The following is a 22079-nucleotide window of genomic DNA, read 5'->3' as shown; positions in this document are numbered from 1 at the left end:
GTTACTCATTCACCATAGAAAGTAGGTACTATTTTTTTTCACGGTGATGGAAATGGGTCTGATTCTTTTCTTCCTGACACAGTGGAGTAAATATCTTACCACATTTCCAAGGAATAGTGCTAATGGGAAAACAATTAATTTTCTTTATTCCATCTGCCTCACCCTCCAGTGTGCTGGGAATTAATACAGCCTTTTTCCCCATACAGCAGTTGCAAAGGCCATGGAAAGCTTGAATTTGAGGAGCTCAGAGTTTCCTCATACACTGTGCTACTAAGCCAATGGAAAGTCTGCACTGGAACACAGGTTGGTTCAGCTGAACAGAGTCTGGTTAAGGATGCTGACCTACAGAAACAATGGGGGCACCAGCCCTCGAACGGTATTTGCCATGAGGTACTACACCACAGCAGGCAGTGGGACTACTTAGTTCATCACAAGATGCGGTAGGTATACTTGGTAGCCTTTCGTTACACATTTTCTTTCTCTAAATTCATTCTAAATACCCTGCCATTAAATTTATTTCTAAAAAACCACTACCAAGTCGTAACTGTAGAAATAAGTATTTTACTTGAAATGCCAAATTCAGGAAATTACATTCAAAGCTGACACACAAAGCCATGTGTTAAAAATTAAGCGTCAGAATAATTTTGGAGGCGAAAAGCTGCAGAACACTTCTATTGCCCCCTGAAATGAAAGAAATTCAAGCAGTCTGGTGAACAGAAGTTCACACTGTAATAGCATGGCATACTGCTATATTTATCACTAGGGTCCTGAACAAAGAGTCTACTGTACAATTATATGAGACATACCCCAAAATGCTTCCTAACACCAAGGTCAGCTGTCACTGAACAACATTAATGTGATTAAAACTTAAAACAGGTGGCTGCTCTGAAAGTGCCCCCTGGAAATAGTCCCCAGCCCACACTCACTCCCAAGCTACCAGGTCCCAGTAACAGCCCCGCCGGGACCAGTCTGACAGCAGAGAGAGCGGATCCGTGTCCAGAAACATCTCCTGTCACTAACACAGTTCCTAGAGGTGCAGAGAGCTGGCGTGTGTGTTGGGAAAGAAAAGCCCTGAAGTTCAATACGAACATTCTCTCTTCCTTTTTAAAACAAAGCAAAACTTCAATTAAAAAAAAAAAAAAAGGCCTAGATGAAAGACAACGGTCAGATATTCAACTACATGAACTTTCAAATGGCATTATAAAAATACAGCTAATTGATATTTGTGTTTTAACATCCAACTCAGCAAGCACACATCATTTGGAGAGCATCACACAGTAGCACCTGTGGGTAGTAAGTCACCCATTTGCGGTCTATTGCTTCAGAATTTTATGCACTAGTTATCTAATGAAACACGTAAGACCTTTCCTTCTCTGTCAGTATTTCATCCTTCTTTAGTCTGACAGCCAGATAAGCACAATTCAAATGAGCAAAAGCAGCTGTTAGAAAAAAATCTCTTTAATATAATGACACCCCACAATTTTCTAAGAACTTTGTAAGTAACGTAACACCTGTGCAGTAGGCTTACAACTAGATCTCTCTTTAGTCCTCATTTGTGCAGGAATATATGTAAATTTTATGCTGCTGGCAGTAATCTAAAACTAGTGAAACTGAAACATACTGTAACAATATAGCATCATTACCATGTTCTTCTACAAAAGGTCTCCAGAAAATGTGTTCCATTTGTGTAAGATATTCAGAGCCCAGTGACTCCCTGAGATTTTCAGGGGGATCTAAGTGTGCACGGGGCTAGAGAGCCTCTTGGACCACAAACCTGCCCAGACTGCACTAAACCCCTGGCTATGTACCATTACCTCACAGGGCATAGTTGTGAAGCTGCCACTCCTGCCTTATTTGCTCTTACTGATCTAACTTGGTTACATAAAATCAATGACAGTTTTAATGCCAAAGGATTTTCTGCACACTGTTGCATTGAATAAATAAAACTTAAGAAATATGAAGGGTAAAGATCAGAAACAGACATTAAGTGTACTGAAAAACTCTTCTGGAATGAATCTGTTGTGATACCAAAGCAAATCAGTGTAGTTCCAAAGGGAAAAGACAGGACTGACTGGAATTGTCTGAGCACTCAGCAAAAAGGAATTAAAAAGTCATTCACAAACAGGAAACCCCCTGCTGACATTCAGCAGTGAAGTTGTTTTCAGAGTGCACCCATTGTGAAAAAGAAAAAGCTTCATGAAAAGCAAGGATCAGACAAGGGGAAGGCAGAATGTGAATGCCAAGGAGGCTGAAGCAGCAAGAGATCAGAAAGAGCAAATGCAGAGCTAGCTGAAGGCAGCCTGACAGATTTCTATTAGTGACTCTGCAGTCACTAACAGGTGGATAGGAGCTTCTACCCTAGGATGGTACAAAAGGCGTGGGGTTGTAAGTATTTAAAGAGTTTTTAAAGCCTTAGAGGAACTCAGCCTTGGGAACTGAGGAAGACAGCTGCCAGAAAACACAGTAAGTCAACGTGGGAAATGAAGGAGAAAGTAATGAAATTAAGTTGCTTACAAGTGACACAAGAAATCAAGAGCAGGACACCACATGCATATAAAAGAGAACCCTCACACTAGGTAACTGCAAAATGAAGGTGGCTCACATGAGGCCACAGATCTTTGGCCAGTCTTTTTCTGTGTTTCAGCTTTTTTTGAGCCATCTGTTGAGAAAAACTGTGCTCTAAAGCATGATTTTTAATTCTGATTTAATTCAGAAAAAAACAACATAAGACACTGATTGCAATTAAGAGGGTTGAATGTTACTACTTCCAGTCGTCTAAAAAGTACCTGAAAGTTTGAATTGAAATCCATAGTTAAAATAAGGCATACAACAGGGCTAAATACTTTGGTCATTTTGTGCAGCAGAAAGTTTCCAGTACACTGAATTACAGGCTCTTAAAAATCAGTGTTTTGTCTTCAGAAATTTCTGACAAGCAAACTCAGAAGACATTGAGATCAGTATGTAGCTAGATGACAACCCACAATCTCCATTATTTCACTCAGAAACAGGGGTTGTGGGTGTCCACTGACACCTGGTTATCTAGAAACTGTGAGGAATCAAGGTCAACTCTTGTGCCATGCACTGTTTTGATATGAAAACAGATTCTGTTAATGCAAAATTACAGAGTTGACATTGTTTTAAGTATTTCCCTCTCCCTCAGGTAAACTGCCTCAGTCTTATGGGAACTCAGTATCAAACTAAGGTCACCTAACAGATGTTTTGCCTAGATAACAAATATTTAAAATTATATCAGGATATTCACATGGCTTACAGAGTGCAATTTCCCTGCACAATTCAGAAAGAACTGTCTTCCTGAGCTCTGAATTTCTAAGTTTGGACAACTACATCATGACCTTGTTTTGATGTGGAAATGCTTAGGCCTTAAACGAACAAAAATTTAAGGGGTGGGGGTGGGGGGAAGTGTTACTCTTCTACTCTGATTTTATATTCCAATTTGGCTTTAAGCAAAACACGTAACTTAAAAAAATGTCAAGTATAAAAACCTTCTCTTGGTATCAAAACTCAGATGTGAATGTTTTCCTGTTCATTCCTCGTTAGAATCATTATTAAAATATGAATAGTGAAAAAGAAGAAAATGTTAAGATTGTTCAACAATTTAAAGCAGTATTATACTGGAACAGTGTGACAGGATGGAGAAGGTTTATCTTAGCTGCCCTGTTTTAGTTTTCCCAGTGAAAATTTTGGGCTGAGTCACAAAGGCTAATAGTCCAATGTACATTTAAGCCTAAACGTAGGAAGCTCTTACGCTGAAACTACCACTATCGTCACTTTGCTGCTGGACTTCATTACACTGTATTCTGTACCAGTTAGTCATGTACTAGACAAAATCTCACTAAAATATTTACATAAGAAATGAGTGGCATAGTATCAACATTGCTTGGAAAGCTGTTCCTTTTTCTGGGTGAAGTCACAGAAAATGATAGCAGCTAATATTGTCTGATGTGGAATACTTTCACATGAACAAACAGATACAGGAGGAGGTGACAAGAGACAAAGACGATGTCAACAGATTACTTTAAAAATGGGAGGAGTTTCTACAGAAACAGAGCTAATAGAAGGCAGATTAAAATGGGTTGTAACAATTATAAATAATTCTTTTTAGAGGCGGTGGATGCAGAGGTAGGAGAATTAAAAAGAAAAATAAAGGACACAGCAGTAATTGGTGTCTTTCTCATCTAGAGAAATGACCTGTCAGATAGGTCTGAGAGCCAGAAAGCCAGATACAACGCATGCATTCAGCACTGGAATGGGAGCTCTGCACAGAGAGCCTCTTGATCTTCAGACACAGTTTCAGAGGTGTAGTTCTGGCAGCTAACCCTTCCATCTCCCTCAACCAAGACGATGTACAGAAAGCATGAAAGAAGAATGAACAATATGTAACTTTACAACCCTAACAAAGCCTGGGAAGTCAAAAGATTAAAATAAACGTTCCAATCGCTGCAGTGTGGTTTGGGAAATTGCAGAGAGGAAAGCATGTCAGCAATGCTTGTGAGTTCTGTTTGAAAACCAAAAGAACGCGTGAGTTCTTATCTGCATTGTCATTCCTACCAGTCTCCTTAGTAAGTGTACAGCAACTTCACAGAGGATTCATTTTTTTTCTCCTCTGTTATCTACACACAAACCCAGATTACTCCCTGTTGAACAAGTCTGCCAAGATATCTTATGACACCATGCAACTCCATTCTTTAGCTTCATAAGGACAGTAACAAACGTGGTTTACATATTGACTGATCCATTCCTTCCCTTATCACTCCCCTTTCCTTTCTTCCCCTCTCAAGACAATCTCTCCTTGAATTTCTAAAAAAGGAAAATTAGATTATTATAATGCAACTGCTAATACTGGATGTTAAATTTCAGTTTTGTCCTGTACTTAGAGATTAGCAAATTGGGAAAACTGATTTCTCTCTAATTTGCTCTTTGTTGCTCATGAATTCAGAATATTACATGCATTCAGATGCCAAGGCTGTTTACATATGGAAAGAAATAAAATACCATAAGTATACAGACATAAATTTCAGGAACTCACAAAACCAGATTAACAAAACTTCCAGACTAGATCACACTATCCATTGTCAATATTAGGCACCATTAAGTTTCACAAATCTGGGCACTATTTCCACTGTATCCTCATCTGTCACTTTCCACAATACCTGTTATGTATATAGTTCATTCATAACTTTATCTAGGCTCCTATGAATTTGTCTATGGCATTTGGTGAGTAGTGTTAGGGCCCAAGCTTGTGAACAGATGGAGCGAGCACAAGCAGCAGCAGATGCTTTTTCAGACAGTGTTCCTGCTAAGGTTGCAAGAAAGTACAGGCTACGGCAGGTGCTCTGCCACCTTAACATGCACAGTGTCCCACAAATAAGCACAATCATGTCTTTTGGGCACCCAAGGCAAGTCTGAAATTGGGTTTAATCTTACTTCATTCCCCAAAGTGGATCAGTACTGCCTCTGCACAGTGATTTTGACTACTGCTAACAAGCCAGCCTGCCATGACAGCAGCAAAGACAGTATTCTCATATAATTCTTTCCTCATCTAGACAAACTGTATAGGACCAGGTACATAACACAGCCCAAAACAAATCACATGATCATGCTATAGAATAAATAACATTTGTTCTGTTTCTTCAATTCTCTTCTGTAACATTGCACATAAACATGCTAGGGCTATAAATAATGTATTCCCAACATTCCAGTCCTGCCAGATGCTTCTTTTCTCAGATGTGAAAAGTAATAGTGATGATACACTATGGACCATGTAGAAGCTTGGAATTTTCAGTATTATGTATCTCCACACACATCTACAGGGCAGTGATAGCTATGCGTCTAATTACGTTAATCAGGCACTTGTAAGTCAGATGTAGGCTGTCCACCAGTTTATTTCAATTATAACTACTTCTAATTTTTTTAAAGATTTAAGGTACTTTAAAGAACTAGATCTTCACATCTCTGAAGAGACTAAACCAAATGGTTGGGCTTTTTTATGCTACTAGAGACTTAAATTCTCTATTTAAAACTGGTTTTAGGCTGCTATTCCATGACTTCACATGCAAGCTACATAGACAGTGATCACTCTTTTAATCTAGCCTAGTAATTAAAATATGTATTAATTACTTAGATATGCCCAATTCAGGATCAAGACAAAAATCTGTTTGTGTAGCCTTTTAAATGTGGTCTAGTGATCAGAAAATGGGACAGAATCAGAACTCAGGCACTGACTCACCACGTGGCCTTGACAAACTGATTAGAAAAGGCCAAGCCACTGTCTCCCTGAGACTTACCACGTGTGAGATCACTCATGCTGGGAGCAGTCTCGGCATTCTGACTCCGGAGGTGCTCAGTGTCCCTGTGTGACTCCTGGGATGGAGGTACTGAAGATGCTGAGGAGGAGGAGGATGAAGAGGAAGAGGCTGGTTTGGATTTGGAATGCAGATCATTCAGTCTCAGGAGATTTTCAGGAGTCACAGTGTCTGGATTCACTGGGGTAGGATGCAGTGTGGCTGGTGTTACTGGGAAGAAGCTCTCTCTGTTGTCCTTTGTATGCTTTGGAGTTGTGGGTGCTTCTCCTGTGGACTACATGAAACAAAAAAGGGCAGGCAGAGACAGTGAGAAAATACATGCAAGTGATTCTGCATAAGCTACCTGCTTCAGTGACAACTGCAAGCAGTACAGCTTTTTGTAGACAGAAAGCATTCTCTCTAAAGTGAATATAAAACCAATCACTATTATAAATAATATTTCTTATTTCTTATAAATAAACCTTTCTCCTTGAACATTTAATGAATTCACATTTACAATGCTTTAAAAAAAATCCACCACATCATAACATACTTTCCTGAACTGTTACTAAGCATTAATTACAAACTCCTATGAACAGCTTTCATTTAAAAATGTCGACAAACCCTTGACCTGAACAATCTGCAGTGCTTTAAGAGTATTTGCAAATTATTAAAAGAAATTATTCTTAGTGAATGATGTGAGAAGAAATGGAGAAAGCAGAAAAACGTTTTGCTTGCAAAGTGATCAGCCAAACTCCAAATTGTAAATGCCCAGTAACTGCAGAACTGAGTAACACTGGGGTCCTGTTGCCTTTGCAGAAGTAACAGTGGCACCAACAGTGACGCCCTCCTCCAAAGCCAGAGCTAAGAATTTAACACAGTGTCATTGATTATATAGACAGAAGGTAGAAGCATGACATAAATTCACCAAAAAAGGGAACAAAAGTATCCATGAGTATCTTCTCTGTAATTTTTACCAGCAATCAAACAAAATATTCTTGCCTGTGAGGCTACAGAATGCATTTATTTCATGCTCTTTGTAATCTTCATTTAATGGAGGCTTAGTGGACTGTAAAAGATACAGTTGAATGGAATCTTTGTTTAATTGTCTGTCTCATACCCCTACCATGAAGAAAAACTCCTTTTAACCTTGGGGATAAGAGTATTTACAGAATTTTGCTGTCAAATGTAAAATCAAATTGGGCCCTAATGTCCTCAATGACCAAAGATTTACTAAAATACCAGAAGAGTCAGCGGAATTTCACTGAGAGAACGGAGCAAATTTCAGCTGGAGAAAATACATATTTAAAATTCAAAAGGCGGAAAGCAGACAATCACATTTTTTTAAAAATAATTGGTGGAATGTATTTTTGAAGTTCCTGAATTTGATTAATCAAGCTCTAAAGAGCATATGATTAAAACCTGCCAAATAAAATATAGCTGCTAGATTCACAACAATTACCTTATTGGATCAAAAAAAGTCTATTCTACCTCTGAAAACACAAAGTTTCTGATGTCTAAAGCATCAGTTCTAGAACTAAAGGTCTCAAGATGCACAAATGGGATCACACAAACCTGAGGGAAATTAAACTGCAGAATAAAGCATTAAGCCAGAAGTGAGATCAGTAGAGGAAATGGTTTCAGCTGTGATTTAGAGGGAAAACCCTTCACACCCATGCACTTCATTAACTTACATAATACATTATGTAGAACCTCGTATTTCTGTGCTTGTATTATAGCCAACATTTTTTCAGCAGAAATACATGAAGGTACTACTAGTTAGGTACACAGTTGTTAAAAATATATCTGCATCTCAAACTGTATTTCTATAAAAATGCGCAGCTATTTCCAGAAGCAGATAGAGGACATTTGGAAAGTAACTCAGCAATATTTGGACGGTACTCAGAAGAAAAATTAGTGAGAGGAGTACAACATCATAGAGTAATTCCTGCTGGAAGAGACCTCTGGAGGTCTCTAGTCCAACTTCCTGCTCAAAGCAGAGCTGACTTCAAAGTTAGACCAGCTTACTGAGGGCCTGTGTCGAGCCCAGTTCCAAATATCACCAAGGATGAAGATTCCACCACCACCCTGGGCCCCTGTTATAGTGTTTTACCAACTTGACGGTGAACATTTTTTTTTTCCTATCATTTCATCCAAATTTTTCTTGCTGCAACTTTAAAGAGTGCCTCTCATCAGGTTCCTGCCTCTCTGCTGAAGATAGTAATTCCGTATCTCTACACTCCATTAGTCTTCGCTCCAGGATGAAGCAACCCAGCTCTCTCTGTGACTTCATTGCCATAAGGGCACACCACTGACCGTGTTCAACTTGTCCAGGGCTCCAAATCTTTTTTTGGCAGAGCCGTTCCCCAGCCAGTTATTTTGCACAGGGGGCATTCTGCCCCAGGTACAGGACTCTAATTTTCTCTTTTTTGAACATCCAAGGTAGTTCCTGTCAATGCAATACTCCAGTCTACTGAAGTTCCTTTGAATGGTAGGTAGCCCTGCTCTCTAGCATATTGACCATGCCCTCAAGTTGGTGTCACTCAAACTCACTAAGGATTCACTCCGTACCATCATACAAAGCATCAGAGAGGATGATGCCACGGTATAAGTCTGAGGAATGCCACTGGAAATTGGTTGCCGGGTAGAGTTCCAGTGGTTGGCCAACACGTATGTAACTAGGCAATGGAGGCAGTGACAAACACTGACAAGAGAAAGGCCATCCTGTAAGTTGTAGACGATCAAGCACACAGAGAGAAAAGGGTGACACTGAAACAACCCTCATTGGGATACACAGATGGAACCAAATTCATATTTAATTTCTCTCTAAATGAAGATATTGTATCAGGGACAAGAAAAATAAATTAGTTTTATTTTGAATTGGTTCCTCCAGAGGAAGTTGTGGTTTGGGTAAGGTTAGTTTGCAGAGAATCAACCTGGCTCAAAGAGAGTAAGGTTTTATTTGCACAAAAGAATAAAGCTGAAACTAACATGATGTTTCTGCCTCAGTAAAATCATGACTAAAAGTTCTAATGTGTAATCAAAAAGTGCAGCCCTTATACCAAACAATGGCAACCTTAAAGGGAAGCTTCCAGATGTGACCTGGTGAGGAGTCATCTAAGGCTTCTGTAAATAGACAGGTTCTTTTCAACCCAATGAAAGAGGTACTGAAAGAAGAAAAAACCCAACCCTCTCAATGACTTTTTCTCAAAAGCTGGTGTGGGAGTGGAAGAAAAAGAAGGAGAAAGCTATCTTTAAAATAGAAGTCAAGGCATTTAAAAACCCCCACCCTTAGTACTGTGTATTCTTCAACTCAGAGGCCCTAAGGGATATCACCCTGCTTCATACGTTTTACTGGACCCAGAAACTGAAGATCACCCAAAAGCTGTAAGCAGAAAGCGAAGACGAGTACCACAGTGAGGTGCATGTTCTTATCTTTAAGAGATTTTGGTTTTAATGTAGGGGCAGTAATTCCTAGCACCTCTGATCATCAAGTGATGCTACTCGCAAAACCCTGATAGGGACAATGTCACTAACTATACTACTCCAAACTTACAGGGCCACATTTCATCGTCCTGTAGGCGACTGCCTCCAGGAAAACACAAGACTTTGTAACACTTCATCTGAGAAATAAACCCAGAAAAATTCATTACAGGAAGTCTTGGATTTGCCAGAAGCACTTTATGTTTATCTATGTCTACTGCTATACTAGCAGTAAGACACACTAAAGATTATTTTCCACAAACATACATTAGGAAACTGAGAAGCAGTGACAATCCTTTACCAGTGTTTTATGTGGTTTCTCATTAGTAGAATTTTTTTAGTTTTTACTTTGTTGTGGCTGTCAAAACTACAGAAATTCTCCTTCCCCCTCTCCAATCGACCTCACTATGCTGAGCATCTCTATTACCACCACTGCATTTGAAATACAGTAGCTTTATTATGAAGTGGCTTTAGTCATCAACTGAAAAGGAATCTTTTCTTACATTGATGAGGATGCTACTTACAGAACAAGTGCATATTACTGAAATAAGATGAAAACTCTTATCTGCCTTCTTCCTATCTTTCATTGTAATTACAGGTTCATCTAGTCAAGATTGGACTTCCTTCCATTTTTTTAAAAACAAGATGAGGTACTGAAGAGAAGTGTATGCAGTACTACTTTTGCCTTGACTACTATACCATCAAAGTGGATGGAAGAATCATTTAAGGGTTATTAATATCAAAATGACATGTCATAGATGGTGAGAAAACCAGACCATTACTTCCACAAATATCCACTATCTTATCTGCTCTTTAAAATACTTAGCAAAACTTCTTTGTTATGAAGTCTATGTAAAGCTCAAATTTAAATGAGTAAATAGCATATTCCTCTTTTCAAAGAGTTCATTCAGCTTCACAGAGGCTTTGGACAAACCCTTCCCATGTTGAAAGCTAACATAAAAAAAGTAAAGAAAATGCAGGAAAGCCAGCACTAGGGCAGCCTACCACCAAGAAAAATAGCAGCAAAAATGCAGAATTTTTTCACAGATGTTAGTGGAAAAAATAGCTCCTATAGTTTCCCACTGAGGCACTTCAGCAGTGAGACAACAACAGCAGCAAAAAGAAACTGAGCATCAAGTTAAAACATGAGAAGAACTTCACTTCATAGACTATCTGCAAAGTTGTAAACCATACAACCTGACCAAGGATTTGTTTTTACCACATTTAAACAAATGAAACACATTTTGAAAAACAAAGAAATCCTACAGGAACCTTATCGATACTACTTCTGGAATGTCTCACTGCTCTGGGGCTGTGGGAGAAAGTAATGATCAAATGTTCCATAGAAAAGGAAAGCGACAGTCTTCCCAACAGAAGTTTCCTAATGAAAGATGCTGGCACTACAACTGTTACATAACATTTTCTTGTTTTTTTTAAATGTCTGAGTTTAGCACCCTAGTGGGACTGAAGTCAGAATCCACCTTAACAAAAGGTGTGCCTTTTTAAAAGTATACCAGCCCATCACCACAAAGCCACACAAACTGGCCGAACAATATGCTGGTCACATTCCACAATATTACCACTCCAACTTGTGTTCAATATTGTGTTTTAATTAAACTATGCCTATTCATATTTTTTTCTCAATCTCTCTGCTGCAATATTTGGAAAAAAAAAAAATCTCATTTGGAAGTTTTCTTCAAGGTACATTAGAACTAGCAGCAATATCCATGATACAGACTCTGAAGAACCTCATATTTCCCAAGATTACAGTTTTATATACAGAAAATAAAGGTTTACATATGTATGATTGAACTGCCCTCTAGCCTAATAAAATCCTCCATTTACACAAATGCATGCAGGGGCTTAATGTCCTTCTCTACACAGGCAGCCATATTTCAGCAATGCTTCCATACACAAAAACATCATTATTGGACCAAGAGAGATAGGGTAGTAGGATGAAAAACACTGACAGACAAAGTAAAACATAAAAAGTGACTTTTCTTTCCTTCATGTTCACTTAATGATTGCTTTCTGCAGGAGACAGAAGGAGGAGAGCTGTTAATTATATCAAGAATACACCTCCAGGATAGAGTGAGAGGGGGATGCCATGGCAACTGGCAAATGCAACAGTGAACAAAATGGTCACCCTTTGGTAGGGGTGAGACCATGAAAGAGCTCGTCCTTTTGTCCCCTCTATCCCCACCTTCTCCTTCCCCCTCCTTTCTTGTCATCTTTGCAGTATTAACGAAGCATACAGACAACTCAGAAAAAACAACTTTTTCTGTAAGCAGTCTCTGACGTCTTGATGTGCAGGAAGAAAAGATGAAAATTAGCAGCATGTGGGTGGAACAAAAAAAGGGGGGGAAAACACATGAGGTAGAACTAGAGATGATTATTTTCTAATTATTTAATATTTTACTTATCTCCTCCCATCCCCAGCAAAGTGCCTTTACAGAAGGCTTTTAGCTGTTTCTTGAAGAGAACAGCTTGGTGCTTTGTTGTTTTGAGTTGGGGTTTTTTGTTTGTTTGTTTTGTTTAAAGTGAGAATTCGAGAAGAAAATGCTCTAGACACTGAAGGCAGTTCAAACAAGCCACTCTCAAATTTTCTCCTTGAAGACAAAAGCCTAAAAGACCATGTCACCACAGTGCTGACTGCATTCCATGGCAGAAGGGGAAAAAAACCAATGAAGTGCCCTCTAGCTTCACTCACAGAAGACAATTTTTTCTGTTCTAAATAAAATGTCACATTCACTGTAAGGTCCAACATAGAGACTGTAACATCACTAGACTGACACTCCAGAGTCAATCTGAGCACTTCTGAGGTTATGTGCAGTTCCAGATGCAGACCTCCCGTACAGCAAGCCCATCACCTATGATGCCCTAAAATTCTCCAGGACTAGGCTGTGGTTTAAGATAACTCATTGCCAGCACTGGGAAGAGTTAAACACTGGTGAAAGGAGAAAATAAGACCTCAGTTACCTGTTTTGGAACTAGAGTAGCAGCTATAAAACAGTGCCTTTCCTTAACAAATACTGCTTTTATATTACAGAAGCAGCAAAACTTCTATATAAAATCAGGGATCACGCTGGCAGCCTGCCAGGAGCCTAAAAGGCATGGCTGATTTGCATAACCTGACTGTGCCTTTGTGTTTATAATAAAATTTACTTGTTTTGATTCTAGTGGCAGCTTCTTCATGAAGCATCATGTTTAATTAGAGCTGACACTGAAAGCTGCTGAGGAGTTTTGACTGCAGGTTTAGAGAGGGAAACAAGGAGTGCCCTCTGAGTTTGGAACGAGACAGTGGGAGAAGGTGGTCATGGATGTGTTACTATGGAAGAGGCGAGTGAAGCCAAGGGTGAAAAGGAGGATTTAATCAGTCAGAATGGTGCAGGGAGAGCTCAAGGTCTGGCAGCTAGAGCAGGAAAGGGTGGTTGAAATTTCTTTTCTCTCCCTCACTCTTCAGGGATGGAGTTGGTCCCAGAGCAAGGATTTTTTTGGCTAAGGCAGCAGTGAGTCTTAAATAACTCAGCAATGTTGAAATAGTCTCTTCTCATGACATTTAGATGATATACTATATTGTGAAGAGCCAATAGAAATTTCAGCTGCTACAACACTACCCATTACTAGGACTTTCTACATACAGTCCCACATTCTCAAGGGTCACAACACAGGACTAGGGACTTAGTGGCATTTTGGAACCTTGCCTTTGAACGCTATTGTATTTTTAGAGATGTTAAATCCAGCCCTGCGTGCAATGTTGATGTCTGCAATGTTTTAAGCTATTTGTTTTATATAGATTCAGTTCTCAGGATTAGCAATACACAATTGCAAAGTTTTACCTGTCTTCTTTAGGCTACCTGTCATGACAGTTTCAACACTGGTGAAAGCTGTAATTTTAGTATTAAGGCATTCAATATTAAGCCCACAGTAATAAAAATACCTTTTCATATTGCAAGTCAAGAAAAAAAGACAGATGTGTTCTTAGACTGAAGTATCTCCACATGCATTAACAGAATATTCTGTGCACTACAAAACTCTGTCCTAGCTTTTGTGCTGCAATCACTTTCCCATGCCGACACATCCTTAACAGTATCACAGACATCACCGTTATATATAAAATGAAGAATTTAATATGATCAATTTTAGGCAGTCAGTGAAAAGGCTTATTAGAAATTCTCTGATTATCTAGAAACTCACAACTGCTTTCTGCCAGCACATCCCTTCCTTGGTCCTTAAGACCCCACGTTTAAGTATAATGCTATGTCAAGGTCAAACTAGTCTGCCTCTTAATCTTTCATTCTCCCTCAACAAGGCCTCCTTGGTATTCCATTTCCAGGGACCATTAATTTCATATGAAAATCATAGTTGGCAAGACTAAAAATATATCTTATAACTCAGAGCAACAGCTGACTGCTTTCAGGTTTTCTGCAAATTTTTTGATAACATTCTCAGACTGAGAAAATCAAAGACAAGAACAACCATCCTTCAAAATGCTGCTTGATCTTAGTGTAATTTTAGTAACTTAACTACTAATGACACAGTGACCATGCTGGATAGCAACTTCAGCCCATCTGATATGTGTATATCAAAAATCTTGCTCACAATTAAGAACTTAAACAGGAAAGGACAAAAAGAGGAATGACTTTCAGCCACACCTGCTCTCCCATGCAGTGTGCTGCCTGGCCATACAAATGCCTGTGCCAGCACAGAGGAGCATGTACCATGGCACAGGTAGGACCAGCCACCAAGGAAGCAGGCTTACTACTTCTAGCACCAATTCTCATGTTAAAGTGCTGATGACTCACCATCATGTCTTCCAGAGGATGTTACTTTAAACAACAAAAAAAATTCAGAAAAATCCAACACCATCACAACTCGTAAGTTCAAACAGAACTACTTACTTTCTTCCCTCAGTTACAAAAACCCCCATCAGATGAGATGGGCTACCACTCTCTCACCTTTTCCAGTTACAAGACTACTCGCTTCACGACTTTAAATACTAGCATAGGCAATGAAATGTCTTTGGAGTCACAATACTACTCCTGATGGGTCATTACTGGTGGTCATACACACTTCACAAGCTGCCATAGTCTGAACTAAATTTAAGTAGTGTCTGGAACTTCAGTCTCTTATTTTTAAAAACAGTGCAATAGGCTAAAGGGTCAATAGGCAATACTAGAAAACGTGAGTATTTGAGAAGATACTTCGTTAAATCCTCAGCATGCATTCTACAAGAGCAGATACGCAAAAAGCAGCAAAACAAGATCTCTGAAGGGCTGATGATTACACTGTTGTAACATAAAATGGTATTTATTCTCAAAGTGTTCGCTGGACAATCTTCTGTTAACACTGAAAACTGATCAGACAATATTGCCCTTGTCCTCTTAACTCTGAGAATATGATAAGAAAGAAGCAGCAGCATTAATATCAGTGTTTAAGAATGTTGCATCATCACTTTCTAGATTATGAACCAAAGTGTGCTGAAGCTGACAAATACATCAGTTCTTAAAATTATTACTGTTGTTGTTTTGGAATACTGAAAGAAATCTCCCAGCAACTAACAGTGAACACATTTTTATATCAATTACTGGAATCTCACCCATTTATGCTACTCTGTTCCCACACACCATAAAGGATTTTCCTTGTTATTAAAAATAAAAAACTGCACGTTTTAGTCTTCCCCTCCTGAATTTCACTTTCAGCTTAGATAGTGTTACAAGCTCATATTTTACTTCACCATTATGGCTTCACAGTAAATACTTATTGCAGTAACACTGAACCTAGCTTAATACAAACACAGTACAAATTGTTCAGTAAGTTCAAATCTCCCCCCTGTATGGTAATATACATGGATTAATTTATGTTGTATTTACCAGCAGCTTTTTCAAACTCTTAAGTCTCTCTTTGGTTGCCTCTTGAACGACTGTTACAGGTCTTCAGCTGCTTCTGCATTAGACATTAAAAATTCAAAGCCCCCATTATCAAGATTTGGTAAAGCAAAATTGTGTTTGCTATTGAAAAACATCAATTACTCCTGAAAGTAATAGTTAAATTCAATCAAGTTTGAGAAGATGTTTAATTGATAAGGTGATGCTTGACTGATTTTGTTTCACTGGTAAGGTTCCTCACCACACTAGAGCTCTACTCCTGTAACATTTTATCCAAGCCCATACGGAGTACACACAGGTACACCCTTCTGTTAGAGGTAGTACAGCCTAAGCACAAGCACACTGTTAAGCACCTTGTAAAGACATTAAGCCACACCTGAACAGCAGCCCCATGTATAAAGGGCCCCTTTCTGAAGCACAACCTTCTGTCCCTGTCATAAGCAGGGTATGTCACTACCCTATGCAAGATCTCATGACAAGATATCTACATTAATTTCTTTGCTGATGTGTCATATTTCAATCAAGAACACCTTCAATTTCAACAGTTCTCCAGGAGCACAGGAATTTATCGTGGTAAGGTTTTGCATCACCACCTTTTTCTGCCTTCTTCAAAGCTGGGAGCCAACTTTTCTAAGCCACTTCCCCCACTATTTAGCTGACTGTAGAAGATGCTAGAGTCTCACCGGCTCAATACATGTTAACATTCCATCAGTCCTGAGAACTACAGAGGATTTCTGAAATCAGCTGAAAGGACCACAGTATTGCCAAGCTATTAAAAAGATTAGATCTCATCAGAAAAGTATAACAACCCACTTTGTCAAATTCCGTTTACTGATTGCTGTATTGTTTTCTGTTTATGCCTGAAGAGGCACATAAAAAGATTTCAATGGAGTTGTTAAATATTTAGGTTAAAAACTCTGACTGGTCTGGAAGAAAGTTGAAAAGCCATAATTCAAACAATTCCTAATTTTAGTAGCAAATGAAAACTTCTGTAAAGAAATAATATACTGCCTGGAATGTAAAATACAACAGCCAGCAGAGAAAGGCATATATCAAGGTGGATTTTATGTCCTTTTTTTTTTTTTTTCTGACTGTCAATTTCTTGGGGTAAGTGACTGAAGAACTACAGGCCCTCTAAACCTACTCAAACTATCCAAAACAAAGCACTTCTCTGGGCTGCGGCAGCTCTATACATGACATCATTTGTTTACAGAAGGTAAATACTTGCCAATTTTAAATAAAACAGGATTCAGTCTGTTGAAAACAGACAGATGTCTACAAGAGTGGCTATTCCTGTGTCTCCACACTAATTCATAGTATTACACTAGTAGTAGGGCAGCTTCACACAGCTTACAAGATCCTGCTAGAAACAGATGAAAATGAGACTGCAGTATGTAATAATCTCATTAGCTAGGAATGCTTTCTAAAAGCCAATGTTTACAAGCTTCAAAGTACATCACATTAAGAGGTATGTTTTATTTCAAGTGATTTAACAGGAAATCTCCTAACTTCTAGTGCCGTTAATACTGGCTCACCTATTGTATCTTCTTTCACGTTTGCGTGCAGGTTTTTCACCATTCTGATGTTTTGCCACGTGCCTGAGTAACTCTGGACTTTGCTGGAAGAGCTGGCATAATAATCACATACCCAGAATCTTCAAAGCCCAGCAAGGAACTTGGCTGATATATGTGAGCGTGTTGAGTATTTTTTAAAAGGTGAATACATCCAAAAAGCAAGCAGTAACATTACTTTTTAAAGAAGCTTACTAGCAAATTCTTTTTATTTTGAAGTCATAAACCACTGTGATGACGTCTATTTCCCTCCCCCTAAGATAAACAAGGAAATTCTTAACAGGCTGAGCCAAAATTTCTTTTTTAATAAAAATTAAAATCTTAAATACCAGACTGTGAGCAAAGAAACACTTCCACTAGAATACGTCTCTTGACATTTCTATTCATTTCTACAGTTCAATGAAAAAATGTTACTGACTCCCTGAGGGACATAAATTAGAGAAAGTTACTTCCCTGAAAATGTAATAACGAAAAACTACTTTTACATCCTTTTCTGTCACTCTGCTAGGAGATGCACTGTACAAACACACATTTTAACTAAATGCACTCTTAGATAATTTTTATCTCAGTATTAACAACTGAAAACCTTTATGAATACTCAAGACTCAAACTTTCTACACAGCACAGGGAAAAAACACAGGTTGGCACACCTGACAACTAAAACTAATACCATTTCAGGAAGAAATTTAGTGTGAAGGCAATCTTGTCTAGAACAAATGCTGTGTAACAGCGCCATGAGGAACTGAACTTCCTCTACCCTCCTGGGCAAGACATTATCACCAGTAAAACAACATTCATCATAATGAGATGAGGAGAACAAGCACTCACAGATTCAAGAGAATAGTGCATGAAAACACAAGGTTCAGGCTCCACTGGAAAGCACATATCTTAAATGGAAACAAAACGAAAAAATAGTATCTGGAACCTTTCACAAAAGGCACAAATCTCTGCTTTTCCTGAAGTTGCAGAGTAGACCGCACTAAACCTTGTTATGGGAGTTGACCCACAGCCTCAATTTTCTTCAGCTCAACTATGCAAAAAAACCTAAAAAGAAGATCTCTTACCTCTATATCTAATACAGAAGGTTCACCTTGTAAGTTCTTCTACCTATTATCCAGCATCTCCAACACAGCTGTGCTTTAGTTCCGAGGGGCATTTGTCACGCACGTTAACATGCTGAAGTGAGGACCAGGCAATGTGCACTGAGGTTAGGTTTAAAAGATCTGAAGAACAGAGGCAGTGTCCTGGTGATATATACCAGGTTCACTTCAGAAGCTAGAATAATTATCTAGAGGTTTAAGAAATGCCTTTAATTTGAAGAACAGGTGAGATAGGTATTCAAATCCTTTTCACATTAAGACAATATTTAACTTGTTAACATCAGAGATGTACCTCCTCAAAAGCTCATACTTTTGCAAAGCAGAGATGGGTGTGTTTTACAGACGAAAAGCCTCAAACAAATTTGGAGTATGACGAGAAATTCTGACTTTTACTGTCCTTCAGTTTTTATGAAAATTAGTGCCCAGGCAAAGAATCAAGTGATGAAGAAGCTGACAATTCTCCCCCTCCCTGCAACCATAATACTTTTTTCCTGGTAAGTGACAATTCGAAATGCAGTGTGTGGATATCTCTAGTCTTGTCACAGCATGTACTTCTTGTACACTTCTACTGGGTAAGACACATGACAGGAAGATGAAGTTACAGGAGATGATGGGAAGCTGAAATAATAGGAGAAGAGATACTTGAAGGACAGAAGAGACAAACTGCAGAAAACCAGAACATATTTCTGCAGCTTATAAAACAAGTTTGTTCAACACATTTCTGAAAGAGCTCGACTTTAAATTAGTACTGAACATGATTCAACATATAGTTATCTACCTTCCTCATACAGAAAATCCTAGAGATACCTCCTGTTTTACAAACTTAGGCATGGATACAGACTACCACTTGTGACAAACTCAAAGGCAACAGAAGGCTTATAAGTTGCACAACAACAGATTTTTTTCCACGTACTTTTGAACAAAACCTATTTTAATTACCTTTTGAGAGCTAGCAATCGATAACACAGACTATGTCTTCAAATCACAAAACACGCACCAAGCCCCGAGCAGTATTAAAACACAGACTATTAACTAGGAACACAGATTTTTTTCCTTCAAAAATGTATTTTATCTTCTAATCAAAATCTGCTGAATAACTGCTTCATTGTGTGCTGGTGGCAAAAATTACAGGAAGTACAAACCTAAAAATTAGTTTGGAGTTTTCAACTGATGGTTTGCTGGCAAAATGAATGACCACTAAACATGTCATTCATCCATTTTACTTCTTGGCTTTGCTTTCACATGAAGGACTGAAAAATAACAATCCTTTTAAAGCTCTATAACTGTTGGCTGGATAAACCCAGAAACTACAAGCTAAAAACCAAACTGGGTAATGTAAGAGTTAAAACCAGATTCTCAACTATGCAAGTTGAGAGAAAAGATATTTGGTACCCCTGGAGCAGAGTGCAATGTTAGCAAGGGAAGAGCTGATGAGGTTGTTAGCCCTTAGGGATCAGAGAGAAGTAATTACCATCCATGAAATCCTGAGGAATGATGTGGACATTAAGAAAACTGTAGCATGCCATAAATACTTAAATTTGAAGACTGACTGGGGTTTCCTTGAAAGCTTCTGGGCATGCAAACTGTCCTTCAAGCCTGACACAAATAGTAGCAATGACCCTAACAAAAGGGATGAGCTCCCTACAATATTGTGGCCCAACTTATCTTAGATGACAATACAAAGAAAGTAGGTATTTCCAACTGCTGCAAATACTCAGAGATAGACTTCACTGTATCAGCCTAAGTAATAAAAGCTTGCTACAAGGAGCCAGGGACTTCACCAAGCTTACCTGTTTCTGTGCTGATGCTCCCATATGCACCTGGCAAAACTTGACTGCCTGTTCAAGTGCTGCTTCTTCGTCCACCTGAACACAGAATCACAACTAATGAAGTCATAATTACTTAGCTCATCCATAAGTATAATTAAATTCAGATGAAATGGGGATGTAGAGTACAGGAGTAAGGGGGAGAAGCAGCACTTCTACAGCAGAACAGTGATCTTCAGTTATTCAGGAGTATATATTCAAAGATACACAACTCTCAATTCAAACTAACATTTAGCATGAACAAACCCCACATAATTGGTATTATAGCTCTTAACTGATTTCAGAAATACAGTTCAATGGAGGGTCCTACTTCCCCCCCCTCCAGTAGTGGTCTTGTCAAGAGAGTGGTCCTTCAAGAGATATTTATCTCCCCAACTTTTGAACAGATAAAGGGCCAATTTTATACTGCTTAGTTTGGCAGTTATTGTTACTCTATAATCATGTCTGAGGTCACAGAGAAATTACAATTAATGATAAAATACTTTACCTGTTTAATCAGCATGTACGTTTCAGACATGATCTTCTCGATTTTACCCAGGTCATAGGCCATAACCTTCTGACCTTGCTGCCATACTCGATAAGCATCAAGCAGAAGGGTTTTTCCAGACTCCACATCCTCAAGTAATTTCCTCTTCCGGCTTGATCTCTGGACAGGTTCTTCTGTAGGTAGTGCTTGAACTACTCCTTTAGCTGCCTGCTGCTGATGTTTTGAGCTGATACTTAGCTCTTCCAAAGAAAGTTCTGGAGTCCGGCTCTCTGGAGCTCTCTCCTTTGAGTTCCTGCCAGACTGAAGACGGTCTGGCTCACTGCGTTTACATGAAGAATCCATTTTTTCAGGGTCATTGGAATATCCATCAAGATCCATAGGCTCAACTGAACCAGGCCCAGGGAGCTCTTTAATTTCCTTGTCATTCTTGTCCTCTTGTTCCAATATATCCATAGCATTGGGAATTTGTCCCTGGGTCCCTTCCTTTACTCCATTTTCAGTACTATGTACTACTCCATCTGATAAAACTGGCTTTTTGGGAAGGACATCTTTCCCCTCTTCAGCACTAGTTTTATTAGAGACGTCTGTTGTCATCCTCCCTGAAGCAAGGCTAGAAGACTTGGAACTCTGATCTTCTGAAACCTTAGTAAAAGAAGTCATTCTTCTCTATTATTGAAATCAGAAAGCATTTGAGCACAGCTATGACCACAACGAATACTGACTATGAGTACCTCTACATTACTGCCTCTGCTGAAGAAAATACATTTATTCTATATTCATTCTGGTTTGTTCCTGAATATTAATTAATCCAAGCCACAAGTCTTACCATTAAAGTATTTTAATCAGAGAAAACACCACAGAAAAATCAACAGCACAGGTTGAACCAAAGCTGCAATAGTTTTTTTTCCCTCACTACTTCAGTTTATACTGTGGGATCCAACTAAATGAAATCCAATGTTTTAATAGCACAATATATTCTTCTAATGTATTGAAGTCAAAACTGAACCTGTTTCTTCTGGCAGCTGCAGATCAGCCTCAAATTTATGACTCTTCCCTTTGATTGCTCTTACATAACTTCCTTCTTGTTAGTAGATCTAGAGGTATGCTAAACTCTGCTACAGTATTTTAATTTTTGTACCTTTACTTTGGCGACGGTCCAAAGGTAGAAACCCTCAGTATGTCACCTGTTCTTTCAAAGATTGCTAATGATACAACTTTTCCATCCAGATTTATGAACAAATTTTCATACACAGAGTTCCACTGTTCTTAAGGATGTTTTAATTTCATTTGTTGAACTATTAACAAATAACTGTTAACTTGGAAAACCCTTAGGAACAAGTTCTTCCTTGAATGTGTTTACCAAATAAGCTTCTGATTTCCATTTATCTTATCCTGGAAACTGATTAGTCTCTATATGAGCTT

At 38.7% G+C, this 22079-nt stretch overlaps 1 protein-coding gene across 4 annotated transcripts in view; it reads right to left on the bottom strand.

The window, feature by feature from the left end:
• CABIN1 (calcineurin binding protein 1) overlaps window positions 1–22079 on the bottom strand; it is a 119550-nt gene that overhangs the window by 8852 nt on the left and 88619 nt on the right. For all 4 annotated transcript variants that reach the window (XM_074921104.1, XM_074921107.1, XM_074921106.1 and 1 more), the window contains exons 33-35: window positions 20658–21299; window positions 20135–20209; window positions 6306–6597 (exon numbers count right to left, since the gene is read on the bottom strand). In XM_074921104.1, the coding sequence (XP_074777205.1) occupies window positions 6306–6597; window positions 20135–20209; window positions 20658–21299 (1009 nt within the window). The remainder of the gene's footprint in view (window positions 1–6305; window positions 6598–20134; window positions 20210–20657; window positions 21300–22079) is intronic.

This window comes from Athene noctua, chromosome 17 (genome assembly GCF_965140245.1).
Source record: "Athene noctua chromosome 17, bAthNoc1.hap1.1, whole genome shotgun sequence".
NCBI classification, from domain to species: Eukaryota; Metazoa; Chordata; class Aves; order Strigiformes; family Strigidae; genus Athene; species Athene noctua.
Note: the sequence above shows the minus strand (reverse complement) of the source record. Positions and strands in the feature narration are given on the sequence as shown.